Genomic DNA, 16,316 nt, shown 5'->3' with positions numbered 1-16,316 from the left:
TGTGCTTTTTGTGCTTCGGTGTAAATTCGTTCAGTAGTTTTTGAGAAAATGAGGTTCAAAAACATTTCTACATCTGCATGGTTATGTCCACAGGAGGCTCGATAGACTCTCGCGTTGCGCCAGTTCAAAATTAGAGTGTTCTGTTTGGCCCAAGGAGATTTATTCCCTTGGGCCAATTCACTCTCATAGGTGTCAGATTCCAGCAGGAGCAAACGCTCTGATTGACTGTCAGCAACATCAGAAAAATGTTGCAGATAGCCATTATAGGAGCTGGGGACTTAGTTCTCTGTCCTGAAGTTTGAAAAACAAGAAAGATATATCAATCAATCAATCAATCATATCATTTGTAAAGCGCACTACTCATCCGTGAGGGTCTCAAGGTGCTGGGGTGGGGGATGCTGTTACTGCTCGAAAAGCCAGGTCTTGAGGAGTTTTCTGAAGGTCAGCAGGTCTTGGGTCTGCCGTAGGTGGAGGGGGAGGGTGTTCCAGGTATTGGCTGCGAGGTGGGAGAACGTTCTGCCGCCTGAGGTCGCTCTTCAGAAGCGGGGCACTGTAGCGAGGGCGAGGGCGGTGGAGCAGAGCTGGCGGGTGGGGGTGTAGAAGCTGAGTCGTCTGTTGAGGTACGTTGGTCCGGTGTTGTGGAGTGCCTTGTGTGCGTGGGTGAGGAGCTTGAAGGTTATTTTCTTGTTGACCGGGAGCCAGTGCAGGTCTCTCAGGTGGGGTGTGATGTGGCTGCGGCGAGGGATGTCGAGGATCAGGCGTGCGGAGGCGTTCTGGATGCGTTTGAGCCGTTTCAGGAGTTTGTCCAAGGCTCCTCCATAGAGCGCGTTTCCATAGTCCAACCTGCTGCTGACAAGGGCCTGGGTGACTATTCTTCTCGTTTCAGTGGGGATCCACTTGTAGATCCTACGGAGCATGCAGAGGGTGTTGAAGCAGGAGGAGGAGACGGCGTTGACCTGTTTAGTCATGGAGAGGGTGGAGTCAAGGATGACCCCTATGTTGCGTGCGTGGTCGGTGGGTGTTGGAGCGGTTCCCAGTGCGGTCGGCCACCAGGAGTCGTCCCAGGCCGAAGGGTTGGATCCGAGGATGAGGACCTCCGTCTTGTCCGAGTTCAGCTTCAATCGGCTGTTCCTCATCCATTCAGCAACGGCCTTCATTCCTTCATGAAGGTTGGTTTTGGCGGTGTGGGGGTCCTTGGTGAGGGAGAGTATCAGCTGGGTATCATCGGCATAGGAGAGGATGTTGAGGTTGTGCCGACGGGTGACGTGGGCGAGCGGTGCCATGTAGATGTTAAACAGGGTTGGGCTGAGGGATGAGCCCTGGGGTACGCCGCAGATGATCTCGGTGGCTTCGGAGCGGAAGGGGGGAAGGTGGACGCTCTGTGTTCTACCGGAGAGGAAGGAGGTGGTCCAGTCCAGGGCCTTCTCTTGGATCCGAGCGTTGTGGAGGCGTGTTCGTACTGTGTGGTGACAGACCGTGTCGAAGGCGGCTGACAGGTCCAGGAGGATGAGGGCCGCCGTTTCTCCGTTGTCCAGCAGGGACTTGATGTCATCGGTGGCGGCGATAAGGGCAGTCTTGATGCTGTGGTTGCTGCGGAACCCGGACTGGGAAAGGTCCAGGGTGTTGTTCTCCTCGAGGTAGCGGGTCAGTTGTTCGTTGGCGGTCTTCTCGATGACCTTTGCCGGGAACGGGAGCAGGTTGATGGGCCGGAAGTTCTTGAGGTCCTTGGGGTCCGCCTTGGGTTTCTTGAGTAAGGCGTTGATCTCGGCATGCTTCCAGCTCTCCGGGAAGGTTGCTGTCTCGAAGGAGGTGTTGATGACTTTCCGGAGATGGGGTGCGATGGATGTGCTGGCTTTGTTGAAGATGTGGTGTGGGCATGGATCTGACGGAGATCCGGAGTGGATGGTGTTCATGATCTTGATGGTGTCATCGTCATTGATGTTGGTCCAGTAGAGCAGGCGGTTGGTGCGGATGGTGGTCGTGGGGGCGGAGGTCTCGGTGGTTGTCGGGGCGGTCGTGGTGTTGAAACTGTCGTGGATGTCTGTGATCTTGCGGTGGAAGAAGGTGGCCAGCGAGTCGCACAGGTCTTGCAAGGGTGGGACGTCGTTGGTGTTGGAGCTGGGGTTGGAGAGTTCCTTCACGATGTTGAAGAGCTCTTTGCTGTTGTGTGCGTTGTTGTCTAGGCGGTCTTTGAAGGAGGCCCTTTTGGCGGATCTGATGAGGTGATGGTGTCTGCGGGTGGCACTCTTGTGGGCGGCATGGCTGTCCGGTATTCATTCATGGAGCCAGATCTTCTCCAGCTTTCGGCAGGTTTGCTTGGAGGCCCGGAGGTCTTCAGTGAACCAGCTGGCTTTCTTGTTGGTATGATTGTTGGAGGGTTTCTTGAGCGGGGCGAGGGTGTGTGCGCAGTCGTTGATCCACTGTCAGAGGTTGCGGGCAGCGGTGTCGGGGTCGGTATGGTCGGCGGGTGGGCTCGGGGCGAGGGTGGTGGTTAGCTGGTCTTCGGTGACTTTGCTCTAGCAGCGGTGAGGCATCTGTTGGGTGTGGTGATGCGTGGTGGGTTTCTTGAAGGTGAAGTGGATTCAGCGGTGGTCGATCCAGTGGAGTTCAGTGGTATGGTTGAAGGAGACGTGGGGGCTTGCAGAGAAGGTGGTGTCAAGCGTGTGACCGGCGGAGTGGGTGGGTTTTGTGACGAGTTGTCTGAGTCCGAGGTTGGCTAGGTTGTCGATCGGGTGGTGGAGTTGGTGTCGTCATTGTTCTCAAGGTGGAAGTTCAGGTCCCCAAGGAAGATGTAGTCCATGGAGGCGAGGGCGTGTGTGCTGACGAAGTCGGCGATGGAGTCGCTGAACTGTGGTCGGGGTCTGGGTGGTCTGTAGATGAGGGATCCTCTGAGGGTGGTGTTGGGGTCAGTGTGGATCTGGAAGTGCAGGTGTTCGGCGGTGCTGAGGGTGTCGTCGGTGTTGGTTGAGACTCTGAGAGTGTTCCTGTGGACGATGGTGATTCCTCCTCCTGCTCTGTTGGTGCGGTCCTTGCGGGTGATCTTGTAGCCTTCCGGGACGGCTATGGCTATGTTGGGTGCCTAGGCGGGGTTCAGCCAGGTCTCCGTCAGGAAGGCGACATCTGGGGAGGTTGAGTCGAGTAGGTCCCAGAGTTCAACGGCATGTTTTCAGGCGGAGCGGGTGTTGAGAAGGATGCATCTGAGGTGGTTGGGTTCTTTCCTGGTCGGCAGCATGGTGGGGCGGATGCTTGTGAAGCTGCAGTTCCGGCAGGTGAAAGATCTGTGGGTGCACTTCGGGGTGGCCATTAAGCAGGTGTGTGATCGTCCGGTGTTGAGTGTGTTGAGGGTTCTGGCACCGTAGCGGTGTCGGGCGTCGTGGCGTTCGTGGTGTCCAGGGGTCTTGGCGCTGGGCGCGGTCCAGGCACGGACGGGCACAGACGAGCTTTCCTTAGGTGTGCCAGCGGCTTCCATATGAGGGGATGTGGAGGCGGGAGCGGGGTGGCCAATGGGATTGCAGGTGGGCGGGGCTGCAGGGACGCAGCTGCGGGAAAAACGGGCAGGGGCCGCGGGAGAACTGGGCACAGGAAGGAAAAACAAGTTTAGGCAAGGAAGCAAGTTAAGCACAGGGGAATAAAAACAAGTCTGGGCAAGAAAGCAAGTACAGGCACAGAGGAATAAAAACAAGTCTGGGCAAGAAAGCAAGTTAGGCACGGGGGAATAAAAACAAGTCTGGGCAAGAAAGCAAGTACAGGCACAGGGGGATAAAAACAAGTCTGGGCAAGAAATCAAGTACAGGCACAAGGGAATAAAAACAAGTCTGGGCAAGAAAGCAAGTTGAAATGAAATGAAATGAAATGAAAAGGGGTTTTATAAAAGCGCAGCAGTTGCCCTGAGGCGTCCAGGCGCTAAGAACCAGGTTGGTACCCTCCAACGATTTGATCCGGAAGTTAGTCTAACTTAGTTAAAAAGAAAGGTTTTAAGTTGTTTACGGAAACTCAACAGGTGAGAGTTAGATCTTATATGGAAGGGAAGTGTGTTCCATAGCTTGGACGCATTATAAGAGAAAGACCAGCCCCCTGCTCTAGATCTTCGGATCTGGGGGACTTTTGCTTAAAAGGCATGGGGAAAAATACAAGATTAGACAAAAACAATGCAGGTAGAGCCGTGCAGCAGCGCGGGGAGCGACCTGCCTGCGAGCAGGGTCATAGGTCGCAAGATCGTTAAAAGAAAAGGTGACCTGGGGTTTCATTAGTATATTTGGGGGAGGGCCATTTTAGGCCTAGAGGAGCCCATCCCTGGGGCTGAAATGTATACAAAAAGGAAGGGGGCCATGTGGCATCCCTTCCCAAGCCTTGGAAGGCCCTGGGCATCCCATCCTGGGGGTCAAAATGTGCTAAAAAGAGTAGAGATAATGCACCTCCCTCCCTGAGTTTTCAAAGGCCCCAAGGAGTCCACCCTTGAGGTTGATTTATTTAATTAAAGGGAGGAGTGCCGCAGGGCCTCCTTCCCTGAGCCATTATAGGCCCTGGGGAGCCCACCCCATGGCCAAAACTTTCAAAAAGGGAAGGGCCCACATGACTCTCTCCCTGCGCATTTGAAAGGCCCAAGGGGCCCCATTCCCCAGGGCTGCTACTTTTAACAAAAAGGAAGGTGTACCTCCCCTCTCTAAGACATTAATAGCCCAGTGACCCCTTTCCCCCGGGCCAGCTCACTTGCTGTGTACCGGAGAGCCCACCCCCGGGATACAGTAGTTTCCCTGCCTACATCAGCGTGGGAAGGGAAACTAGTGTTTGCTCTCAACTGGCGGAAGCCTTTTTAAAACTCCCGCCAAACAGTAGCAAACACAAAGTCTGCTCCCAGCTGCCTTGAGCTTTAAAATTGCTCCAGCCAACTGGATGTAGACTTGTAATCTGTTTCCCTGCCTTAATTGATGCGGACAGGGAAACAGATTAACAGATTGCTCACACCCAGAGGGAGCAGCATAAATAGCTGCTATCTGCGGGTGGGAACAATGCCGGTTCACGCAGAATGCGGGGAGCTGGCTGGGGGGGTCCTGAGGCTTCACCCGCAGCACCCAACATTGTGTATGGTGGGAGCCCTGGGTGAGCACCAGGGCACCCAGATATATTAAAGGTAGAACCCAGGGGATGGCGTCCCCATGGCCAGAATAGACTCAGGAAGTGGGGCCACGTGGCCTCCCTCCCCTCCGCCATATGGGCCAGGGACCTTATGTACAGAACTGTCATTAATTGCTTTGGTCACCTCACAGAGCTCAAATCTGGCATCTAACAGGAAGGAATGAGGCCAAACCCCTGGTAAAAGAGTAAATACTTTTGAAACGCTCTACCCAGGTGTCTACACATATGTTTTCCCAGGCCATCTGTCTGACGGGCATTGGGTTGGACCTATTCACAATTTTCCGAAAACCTATAGTAGCTTTTACAACGTTTTCATAGGACTCCTCTTTAATTGATCTTTTCCTATTCTTGATAGCAAATTTATATATGGGCCTGGCCCCTAGGGTAGTAATTGAGGGTTTCCCGCAACCATTGGTTAGCCTCCCTCTATATCTTGTTGAACCAAATTGAATGAGTGTTCTTTACGTTTCTTCTGGGCTCTGCAGTTGAGTTTTGTTTTGCTAGTTAAGCGTTTCAGACCATCGACAACCAGAACTTTGGGCTGGTTTTTAGATGGTAGATATTGATCAATAAGATCCAAGTTAGCACTAACAAAAGTAATGAGCAAAGATGGAATATGTACACATGCCACCTGATCCTCAGTCCTTTGTCTGTCATGGCCAAGTTAGTAATTTCTTTATCTTGGGGCCTTTTTCTGCTGACTGGGAAGCTAAGAACAAGCTCAATCGGATTATTGTCCCTGTTACTATGTTCTCTAGTCTTCCCCAATTGTACAAACCAATTTATACTCTGGAATGGAAAAATGTAATCAACAGTGGTATCCTGATCCCATGCGATAAAGGATGCAATGTGATCGTCAATATGCTGCATAATTTCAGCGAGATTACTCAGGCCAAATTTTAGCAAGCTCCTTTATCGTTTCCCCTTCCTCCCCTCTATAGTCTGCCTTGAGGGGCAAGGGACCATTCTAGTTGGTATGGAAGGGAACAAGGAGAATAACATGTGTGCCTAGTTTAGCATTAAAACTCCTGCATGCCAGCATTAAAACATATGAGAACTGAAAAGGATGAATTCCTTAAATTGTGTATCACAGAAAACAAATCATCAACATTACAATCCTTGTTATTTTGACTAATTGTGTTATAAAAATTAATAATAAGTATGTTTTTGCCAAAAAATACCCATAAGATCTGGATTCCTGGATGATTGGGGCATACTGGAAAAACCAAGTACTCCTGGGACACCTGAATCAAGGTTATCATGCCACCCCAAGCACTGCCTGGGGTAGATCAAACTGCAGAAGCATAGAAGCTTTAATATCCACCCCAGACGATGTTGTCTAAGAACACAGGGGCCTAGTTATGAACATTGTGGCACAGTGACTGGCTACGCTGCTTTGCGTCACGGGGAAGGGCAGGAATACACCGTATTTATCTAATATGGCTCATTCTGGGGCTCCGCCCTTTATAGTTTTGCCTCCTTTATTTTCAAATGAAATAAACGTACCTTTAACTTATATTTTTTAATAACGTCTTTTTTTTAAATTTATGTACCCTATGTCCATCTGCACACCCTGAGGATTCCAACGATGTATCGGGTGTGTGGATTGGCGCTGTGGTTCCCGAGTTCACCCGCCTCAAAGCCTGAAAGTTCTTCCTTTATAATAGTAGTATAGATACACCAAACAGCATTTAATTCCTTATTTTAAGGCACATGCCATCATTGATTTTAATTCGGCATATCATGAAAATTTGCAGTTAGGAAGTGACAACATGATTTTCCGAGTAAGTTCATTTTTGCAATCTGTTCTACGCTCACGAGCCTCTATGAATACACCTTAGAACGTGTAATATATCTGTAATTGCTTTTTAATCAGTCTTTTATTGAATATTGCTGTTTTTGCACATGTAATGCCTGCTTCAAAGGATTTAATGAATATGTAACTGCTGATTTTGCACTTAGTCCAAAGTTTACAACTTGCGAATTTGCACAATGATACTGCTAGTCCTGCTGCTTGCCTATGTATATATTGTACCTTATTTGCACTCTATTGCTATCGTTTGCACATTGGCTTTATGCGACTAATGACGTTAGACTTGACTTACCCAACCCTACTTTTATTGTTTTTTTATGTATTTTTGTTATCTGTTGAATGTCTATTTTATGTCCTATTGGTGGTGATGATTTGTACTTTTATGGAAATGTTATATCCAAATAAAGATAATTTGACTTGACTTGACCTGATAGGGAGAGGAAAAGGATGTGGAGGGAAATGGAATGGAATTAGGTATTAGGGAAAGAATAACATAGATGGGCACAGAAGGTACAAAAGAGGGGTAGTATGTCAGAATGTCAACCACATAAATATTGTTCAGGATATCAACTGCCAAAATGTAGTGAAAGTAAGTATGTATAGATAAGAATAGATTTACTATTGTTAGTTCCACATATATGTACTTTGAAACACCACTGCCTTGTACGCTCACCACTTACAAAATTCACCAGCCGCCACTGCCTTTCCCCCTGCACTGGTGCCGTTTTGGCAGCCTAGCAACTGTTGGCAGGATTGTTTTGTGCATAATCCTATGAGGCGTTTCCTCTTTGTCTCAAAATGCAGCACACATAGAAAGAGGAAAGTAAAGGAGTAATAAAGATATTTCTCCTTGTTACGTCTTTCTATGTGTACTGCAAAATGCAACACACATAGAAAGAGGGAAAAAGGAGTAATAAAGATATTTCTCCTTGTTACACCTCTATTGGGGAGGAATATCTTTTTGGCACATACCCTGTTTTACAAGTCCTTGTAAGTCTGGGAATGCGTCAAAAACCATCGGAGTTGAGTTAGAGCACCCACCGTAACGTCCATTGAACGTCTTTCCTTGGCAGGGTAACGCAACGTAGCAATTTGCACTGTGTTGCATTACTCCAGATTTTTTAAGCTACTCAGAGCCACACAAAGTGGCTTTGCATGGTTTCATAATTGACTTAGTTTGCATCAAGCATGAACCACATCGTGTGGTGCAAGTATGACCAGAAGCTCTCATAAATATGCCCCTGGATTCTTGGAACGTATGATGTAAAATTCCTGTACATATGCAAGTCAGTCCTTCTCCAACATTTTGGAGGTGATACCTGAGGTATTCCAGCAAACTAGCTTCATCCATGGCCTGCTGTTTGTGCCTAATGAAGGATTCCCTATAGCCACAGTACTGTTATTCTCGCTTAGCTGCCCCATTCACGCTAGTGCCCCCATTGTAGTCAGTCCAATTCATTCAAATCTGTAAGATGTTGAAAATGGTTTACAACAATATACTAGCTCCTTAGGTAGAACTGGGCAGAGAGGGGCAGGACCTTGTTATAAACGTCTATAGAAAAATCCCAGCAATGATAAGCTAATGTACTCCTCCGAGCGTTTGACTGGAGGATTTTGTGCAATAAGGCGGCGAGTTAGGTCCGGATAACTGCAGTTAATGACCACAGAGTCTTCCCTGAATAAATTATAGGTTTTCCCAATCCAGTTTATTCTACAGACACAAAGGATATTCTCCTAATCAGAGATATTAAAGTCTGTTTATTTTGCAAGTCAGTGGCTTACTTTATTTTTAAGTTGTGATGCAGACTCCGTTGTATACATTAGTAATGGACAGACATTCGCTATCGCTGCCACATATGTGCTGCTTTCAGGGGGAATATTTTAACGTGGTTGAGATGAGCTGGTGCAGTGTAAAACCTGGGGGATATTCTTTGTCAAACTATGTCCAGTACTATTATTGTTTCTACCAGCTGTGCGTTTCACTTAACCTCTTGGTCAGTCAGGCGTTAAAGCTGTGTTTTTCAGTATTTGTTAGCCTAGTCTTGAGGGCAGGGTTATCACTCAGTGCTGCTGGCAGTTGTCGATGTATAGCTAAAGCAGCAGAGGGTAGAACCTCAGGCTCGCGTTTCCTTTGGCTTGTTGTCAATAAAGAGTCAGATGGCAAATAATGTTTTCAGAGAGCCTATTCCCTCAACCAATAGTGCCATGCAAGATTTGAAACAGACTTAAGTTTCTCAACTAATGGATCCCAGCTGATAGCATTGCAGTCCCACTTAAGTTCCAGGCCATATTATCCAAGCTATCTGGATTCTGAGTTGGCGGGCTCTTAAAGTGACCTTCCTGCTGGTAAGTAGGGAGGTTCACCATTCTTTTGTGTTTTGCTGATACATCACTGTTGTATGGCCAGTGCAGAGGTGACAGTTCAGGCGTAGAGATAGTGATGGTAGCACCTCCATCACATTTATTTTCTCGTGACTCACTGGGGCAGGTATCTACGGCTGAGGATGTTGGTGGCAGATCACAGATGTCTAAGAACAGGTGCCTTTCAGCAAAATTGATCTCTTTGTAGATGATCCCATACAACCCTTGCCAAAATTGAATTTTGTGTGGTACTCTTAGGTTCAATAGCAACCTTTGCATTTGACAATATTCTTGTTTCCATTGTTAGATTGGAGGGTCAGAATAAACCAGAGAAATTAAAGTGAATACCTTCGGTTGTAAATTGACACATGAAGATCCTCTAGTTTACCCTCGAACCCAGAGGGGTGGCCCAGTCCAGCCTCTTCTGGATGAAGATGGGACAGTCTTGGCTCAGTCTTTGCCCTGGCGTAGCATGGGCGCATCTGGCACTGCAGGTAAGGTAGGCGAGCAATGTAGGGCTTGGGGCTGATCCTCCGCCAATCAGCCCTCAGCAACCACCAACAGCAGGGATTATGGCCCTTACAGTCCGCTACGGCCCACGTACACCAACAAAGTCGTTACGGGCACCAACAAAGTCGTTACGGGATTCCACTCTGTGGGTAAGGTAGATACGCTATGAAGCACAGTGGGCTCCTCCTCCACCAATTAGCCCCCATCAGCAGGGATTATGGGCCTTGCAGACTGCTATGATCCCCACAAATAAGGCAAGCTTCTCTGCTCAGCTGATTTGCGTGACAGTTTTAGCCCTTGATCTAATGTGGAATTTTGACCTAAAAAGCGTTACTGTAACACGTGATGCATGGTACTTGGCAGAGCGGTATCACTCCTTAATAGGAACGCTCAGTTCATAGTTCACTATCTTACCATTTGCAGTGAATCAGTCCTTGATGTATTTATTCAACTGCCTAGCTTTCAGACCTGTGTGTACCCTCTCAACAGGAGAGGTTGCATGCCAGCTGACAGTGTCTTCTCATTCCGCTTCATCCGCTGGGATTGATTGCAATGTTTGGCAGTAGCAGCCTTGCACAGTCCGGTCAACTCAAGCAGGAATGGCCATGCACAGATTTGAACCACAACCACAGCCCCGCCTGGACCTTGGCAATTACATCATGATAAGAGTGATTCAAAAGAGACTGCGGACTTGCCAACATCAGTCAGTTGGCTCAGCTCAGACCGTCTCCCCTTGGTGCCCCACAGAGACCTGGGATATGCTGCACCTCTCCTCCTTTCAGGCAAACACTTATCCTGCATGGCTGGTAGGTTCCTTCCCTCTCTAGCAGGGAGGCACTCTTCTAAGCTCCTCAGGACAGATATACAGTTCTCCCAGCAAGATATCCGGACTCAGGGGATGCGCTGTCACCTCTGGGAGACTGAGTGTCGTTCAAACACCACACCCGCTCACATAACAGTAGTCTGTATACTTTACAGAGCACTCCCTCCTTGGCCAGAGAGGACTTGAAACAAACTAGAATCACAATAGTGTTGGCGGAGGTCACACTCTTCAACACTGAAATCAGCCATGAAATGTGAATCCTATTTGTGTAACTACAGAAACGGTTTGAGGTGGTTCTCCCTTCAAGTGTCCTTCTGGACTGCTCTCCAGACACAGCCTTTGTATAGAGTGGTGCGTCTCCTAGCAGTAGAGTCTCCAACCTGGAGCACACACAACAGTGTGACAAAAAGGTGTGAGGTTTCTGCACCTGGCTGTAACCAGCCAACTGAAGGAGGAATCAAGGTAAGATAAAATACAATTCTTCACCTAAAAGTGTCTTCACTTCTGCACAGCAGAGTTGACAGTTCCAGGCTGTTACTTACCATACCACCTCCTTAAAGATCACTCTCTCTGGGATAGAGAAGCATTAGAACAGGACTTGATGATAGAAGAGGAGGAGCGGGCAATCCAAGAGTTACAATCCGGGAAGGCGGCTGGGTCTAATTGCCTACCTGTACAATTATATAAATGTGTGGCTGACAAAGTCGCAGAACATATGATGAGCATGTTCGAGGTGGCTAGGCAGGGAGGCACCCTCCCTATAGATGAAAGGTTGGCCACTATTGTGGCTATTCCTAAAAAAGGCAAACTGCCTGCAACGTGCAGTTCCTACAGGCCATTATATCTCCTGAACCTGAAGGCTAGTGTCTAAGCGAAGGCCTTGGCTAACAGTCTCAAGACAGTAATAGTCATGGTGGCTCATCCGGACCAGTCCAGCTTTATGCCACATCGGGGTACCAGTCTGAATTTGAGGCACCTATACGAGGGGCTTACAGATGACGGGGACTTCCTAGACTGAAGATGCCATTCTACTCTCCTTAGATGCGTAGAAGGCATTTGATAGTATTGAATGGCCATACCTGTTTGCTGCCCTTGCCAGACTGGGATTTCGCCCTAAGGTTTATACCTGGATTAGACGTCTATACTGAGACTATTTGGTTAGGGTGCAAGTTAATGGCTTACTATCCTGCTCTTTCACCCTTCACAATGGCACAAAGCATGGCTGCCCCTTATTTCCAATGATTTTTGCCTTGGCGTGAGAGCTATCAGTGGCCTGGAATCGTCAGGACCCTGTTATTTGGGGTATTAAAGGGGTGGCAACTTGGAGGAATGGATCGTCCTATACGTTGATGGCATCCTGTTGTATGCTATGCAGCCTTGCTTCATGGTGGACAGAATTCTCCATATTTTTCAGCTTTTTGGGAGTTATTCTGGATACCAAAATAACTGAGACAAGTCTCTTATTTTCCTTCTAGCCGGAATAAACCTAGTCTTGCCATCAGGATGTGTGGCCCCTGTCGTGAAGAACAGTTTTCAGTACCAGGGCATTTATGTAACCAGAAGTGCCAGGTAATTTATGGGGAGGAACTTGCTCCCTGAACTGGAATGCCTCCGTAATAATGTGGCGTGTTAGCGGACATTTCCGGTGTCACTGATGGGACAAGCCGTCCTCTTTAAGATGATGGCTCTCCCCGACTGCTATACGTCCTTCAGAATACCCCATACAGAGTACCACCAGACTCTGTTGCACGGTTAATTGTGAGCTGTGTAAACTACTCTGGGACGAGGGTAGCTTGAGCATTTCCCTCAGTAAGCCTCATCGATGGGTGTTTGTGGCTAACCTTGCGGTCTCCAACATACACACCTATTACTGGGCAGCACAGTTGATCACAATTAGGGCTCCCAGTTTTATAGTATTTATTTTTTTGTCATTTCCATCTATTTTTATCCATATTTATTTTTTGTCAACTTTATGTGTATTTATTAAGGGTTTGTGAAAAAAGTAAAGCTGAAATTGGTATATTTCCACATTTTTTTAACCAATAAATATGCGGTTATGCTTGAATGCTTGAATGCTTGAATGCCTGGCAGGTTTCAGTGATATGAACACCCGCAGAAGATAAACCAATGCACTTAAATGAAAATATGCACATTTCAATATGAGCCTTGTGCATAGCTACTGCTGTTTATGCCTCTTTCCTAAAATTCCTTTATTTTTAACCCCCTTACCTATCAATCCACACAGTTAGTGGCCTGGCATCCATGGCAAAGTGTTTTTAGAATCACTCAAAAAGCACCCAATTTCAGTTTTTATCCACATTTAAAAATAAATACAGACAAGTTAATAAATGGTTTTCTGTCTGTATTTATCTGTAAAAATCTGTAAAAATGGAAAACAGGGAGCCTTAATCACAATCAACGACTGGGTGTACAGGTACATGGAAGACCGGACGCATTGAGTGGACTGGGAGGCTATGGTAGGCCGAGGCTACCCTTCAATCTTATATAGCAGGAAACAGGAGAGTTTGTTACCGATGCACACAGTTGGGAGGGCATGGACAGAGGCCAAAAAATTCCTAGGCTGGGAGGGTAAGCTTACAAACAGGACCCCACTCTGGGATAGTGAGTTGTTACGAGAAGTCGGTAACCTACAGGGTTTCCATAAATGGGGGCTGAGAGGTATGGAGAACCTTGGAGACCTTTGGAGAGGTGGTGCACTACTGACCTTTGAGGACCAACAGAAGGCAAATGAGATGGGGGAAACAGAACGGTTTAGGTGCTTGCCTTTAGGGCATGTGTCAAGGCGCCATGTGCTGAGGGAGAGCAATTGCCAAAGTCAACCCCATTGGAAGATCTCCCTGACTTATAAGGAATTATTGAACAACTCACCTGACCTCTGTGGTCCCTGCGAGAGGCATATGAAGGGGACATAGAACTTATTGAAGATGACGATTGGATGGAGGCACTACAGAGTGTCTAATACAGCTACTGGTATTGCATAAATCATATCACTACAGGTCTCTGTTACATCGACTGGAATACTATGATATGGCCCTCTGCGCTAGAGGGTGTGGAATGGTAGATTAATTTTTTCATATCCTCTGGGAATCCCTGGGATCCGGCAATACAGGAAGGGGGTGATGCCGATTATGGCTAAAGTCATGGGTCTCACGGTCCCATTGGAGGCCAGATGGCATTTATTACACATAACGGGAGACAACACCTGGCCCAGGTATTTGAAGATCTGGTTGATGTTAGCAGCCTGGGGTGGCTAAAAGAAACATCACAAGGGCATGGGGAGTGAGTAGGCCCCAAGTGTTCAGGATTGGGAAAATGACCATGACTGGTGCCAACAAGTGGAGTGGGTGATTTATCAAAGTCGGGCTGTCCAAGAAAGTTTGGAACCAATGGTGCCTGTATAGGGAAACATGAAGGGTCACCGTGGGGGTGTCGTTTTTTTGGGGGGGGCTAGATGGGTGAATGATGACGATAATACTTGCATTGAATTAGAACCGTACCTATGTGATCTCTACTGTTGTTTGTTATTGATTAGGACTGTAATTATGGTATTCCTTTTCTTCACGAAGTGTCACACTCTTCATACAGGATTGTATACATTTTTATATACTGAGCAACTGTTTAATAAAAAGAATAATTTTTTTATGAAAACATAAAATGTATTACAAAGAGGGGCCTTTTTAAATGGGTCAGGGATTAGCAGGCAATAACACAAAATACACAAGTATTGACCGGAACGTACAAACAAAAAAACACAACAGAAATAAGAACTTGTTGGAATTTTGGTGCGTAAATGCAATAAAGGAGGCAAACATAAGAAATGTTTAGAAGAGTGATAGAACCAATCCAAATACTAAATAGAGAATCAAAGTAATTACAACTTAGAGAACTCAATATAGATTGGCAGATTGGAAGAGAATGGATAGTTCTTTAGAAATTTTTAATCAATGAAATATAAATGGCCTATTGAAGGGGATCTGTGATAATGAAATAGGACACAGTTAAAGCTGTTCATAAAATACAAAAACACTTTCTAACCATTTGAGCAGGTGCATATAAAGTTGGGCCATTTTCTAACTCTATATGACAATTTACATATACTACTGAATGGGAACGTTTTCAAAGTCATGGTCATTCTGAACACCCAGTGGGATAAAGCTCTACAATAACTGCAGTTTGACACCCTGCCTCAAAGATATTAAACAATGAGATAGCTTCTATAGTGAGGTGAAGTTAGGCACATCACATCAAGATTTCTAGCTTACTCTTGGTGAAGCTAAGGATATATATAGCACATTTTCCACAGAAGAGGGACACGTGGGCTGACATAGCAGGTTCTTTTCAGCTATATACTGGAGCCTTCCATTAACACTTCTGGAGACACTGCAATGTTTTTAGGCTCCCGCTCATGTTCACTGTCCCTCAGGTTCTCCCGTTTGGATAACTCATGATTATTGTGTTCTGTTCTTAGGTAACACAGTGCTCCACGTCCTGGCACTGCAGCCCATCAAGTCCATCTACTGCCAGATGTATGACCTTATCCTGTCATACGACGCGAAAACAAAGGACACACCCCTCGACAAGATCCAGAACAAAGATGGGCTCACACCATTCAAGCTGGCAGCGGTAAAGGGGAACACTGGGGTAAGTTCACAAATGGTGGCAGGAGCCATCTTCAAACTCACAATTTTTTAAGATATGCTTCATAAAACAATTTTCACTTTATTTTCTTGGGGTGCCCAATGGCACAAAGTTGTCATACATAGTTATCGAGACATTTTCTAAGAAGGAAGAAAATTGCATTTTCTGTTACTCTATAAGTTCCGGACATGATGTCTGTGCATAGTTGTACGTCTCTGGGGAAGCTACCAAGGGGCATATTATCAACACATTGCGATAAATATCGCAAAGCGCTGTTAGCGCAATTTTTTTATCGCTGGTTTTCAGCGCCGAGATAGCGCATCATTAACATCGATTATCTCTGAGGCATTATGAAATCCAGCAATAGCGGCGAAAAGCGACATTATCACTTGAAAATCCGAGATAAAAATTGGAGCTAAGGAAATCCTTGCTAATATGCCCCTGTGACCTTAACCCTGCAATCCACCTCCCATTATGTAGATGCCTAAGTCAGCTTTAAGGTGTTAAAATCCTGCCATAAGGTGGCTTAGCGCTGTATTTCTTGTCACTAAGCGGGTCTGCTGAAGGCTTGTAAATAAAGCGAAGCCTTGTTAGCGACTATTTCCATGTTGTTTTGCTCCGTAATGCCTACTTTGCATGTCATTAGCGATGGCATGCAAGGCGATAAAAAACGGGAGCAAAACCATGGAAACTAGCACTAACAAGGCTTAGCGCAAGCTTGTAAATAGGGCGATGAAATTATCGCCGCTTTAGCGGCAAAAAGTGCTGCTAATTCTGCGATAATGCCCTTGATAATATGCCCCTAAATTATTTACAGGTTCGATAGCTACTATGCAAGCTTCAATAACAAGTTAAGCCAGCTTTTATATATTTACAGATGCGTTCAGGAGATATTGCTTTTTAGCGTACTTGGTTTCCTGAAGTTTACAGTAAGGTTAAGAAAAAAACGTGATTTAAGCTGTTTGAGTTTTAAGTTGCCTATCAATTGCTATGATGTACTGTGTAACAACCTTT

General features: G+C 46.6%; 1 protein-coding gene across 1 annotated transcript in view; it reads left to right on the top strand.

Moving 5' to 3' along the window:
- The window catches only part of LOC144823645 (transient receptor potential cation channel subfamily V member 6-like), a 198,730-nt gene that overhangs the window by 125,784 nt on the left and 56,630 nt on the right, over window positions 1-16,316 (top strand). Inside the window, exon 6 of the mRNA XM_078682333.1 lies at window positions 15,133-15,305. Coding sequence (XP_078538459.1) covers window positions 15,133-15,305 — 173 coding nt within the window. The remainder of the gene's footprint in view (window positions 1-15,132; window positions 15,306-16,316) is intronic.

This window comes from Lissotriton helveticus, chromosome 3_1 (assembly GCF_964261635.1).
Source record: "Lissotriton helveticus chromosome 3_1, aLisHel1.1, whole genome shotgun sequence".
NCBI lineage: Eukaryota > Metazoa > Chordata > Amphibia > Caudata > Salamandridae > Lissotriton > Lissotriton helveticus.
This window is presented reverse-complemented; position numbering and strand designations above follow the sequence as displayed.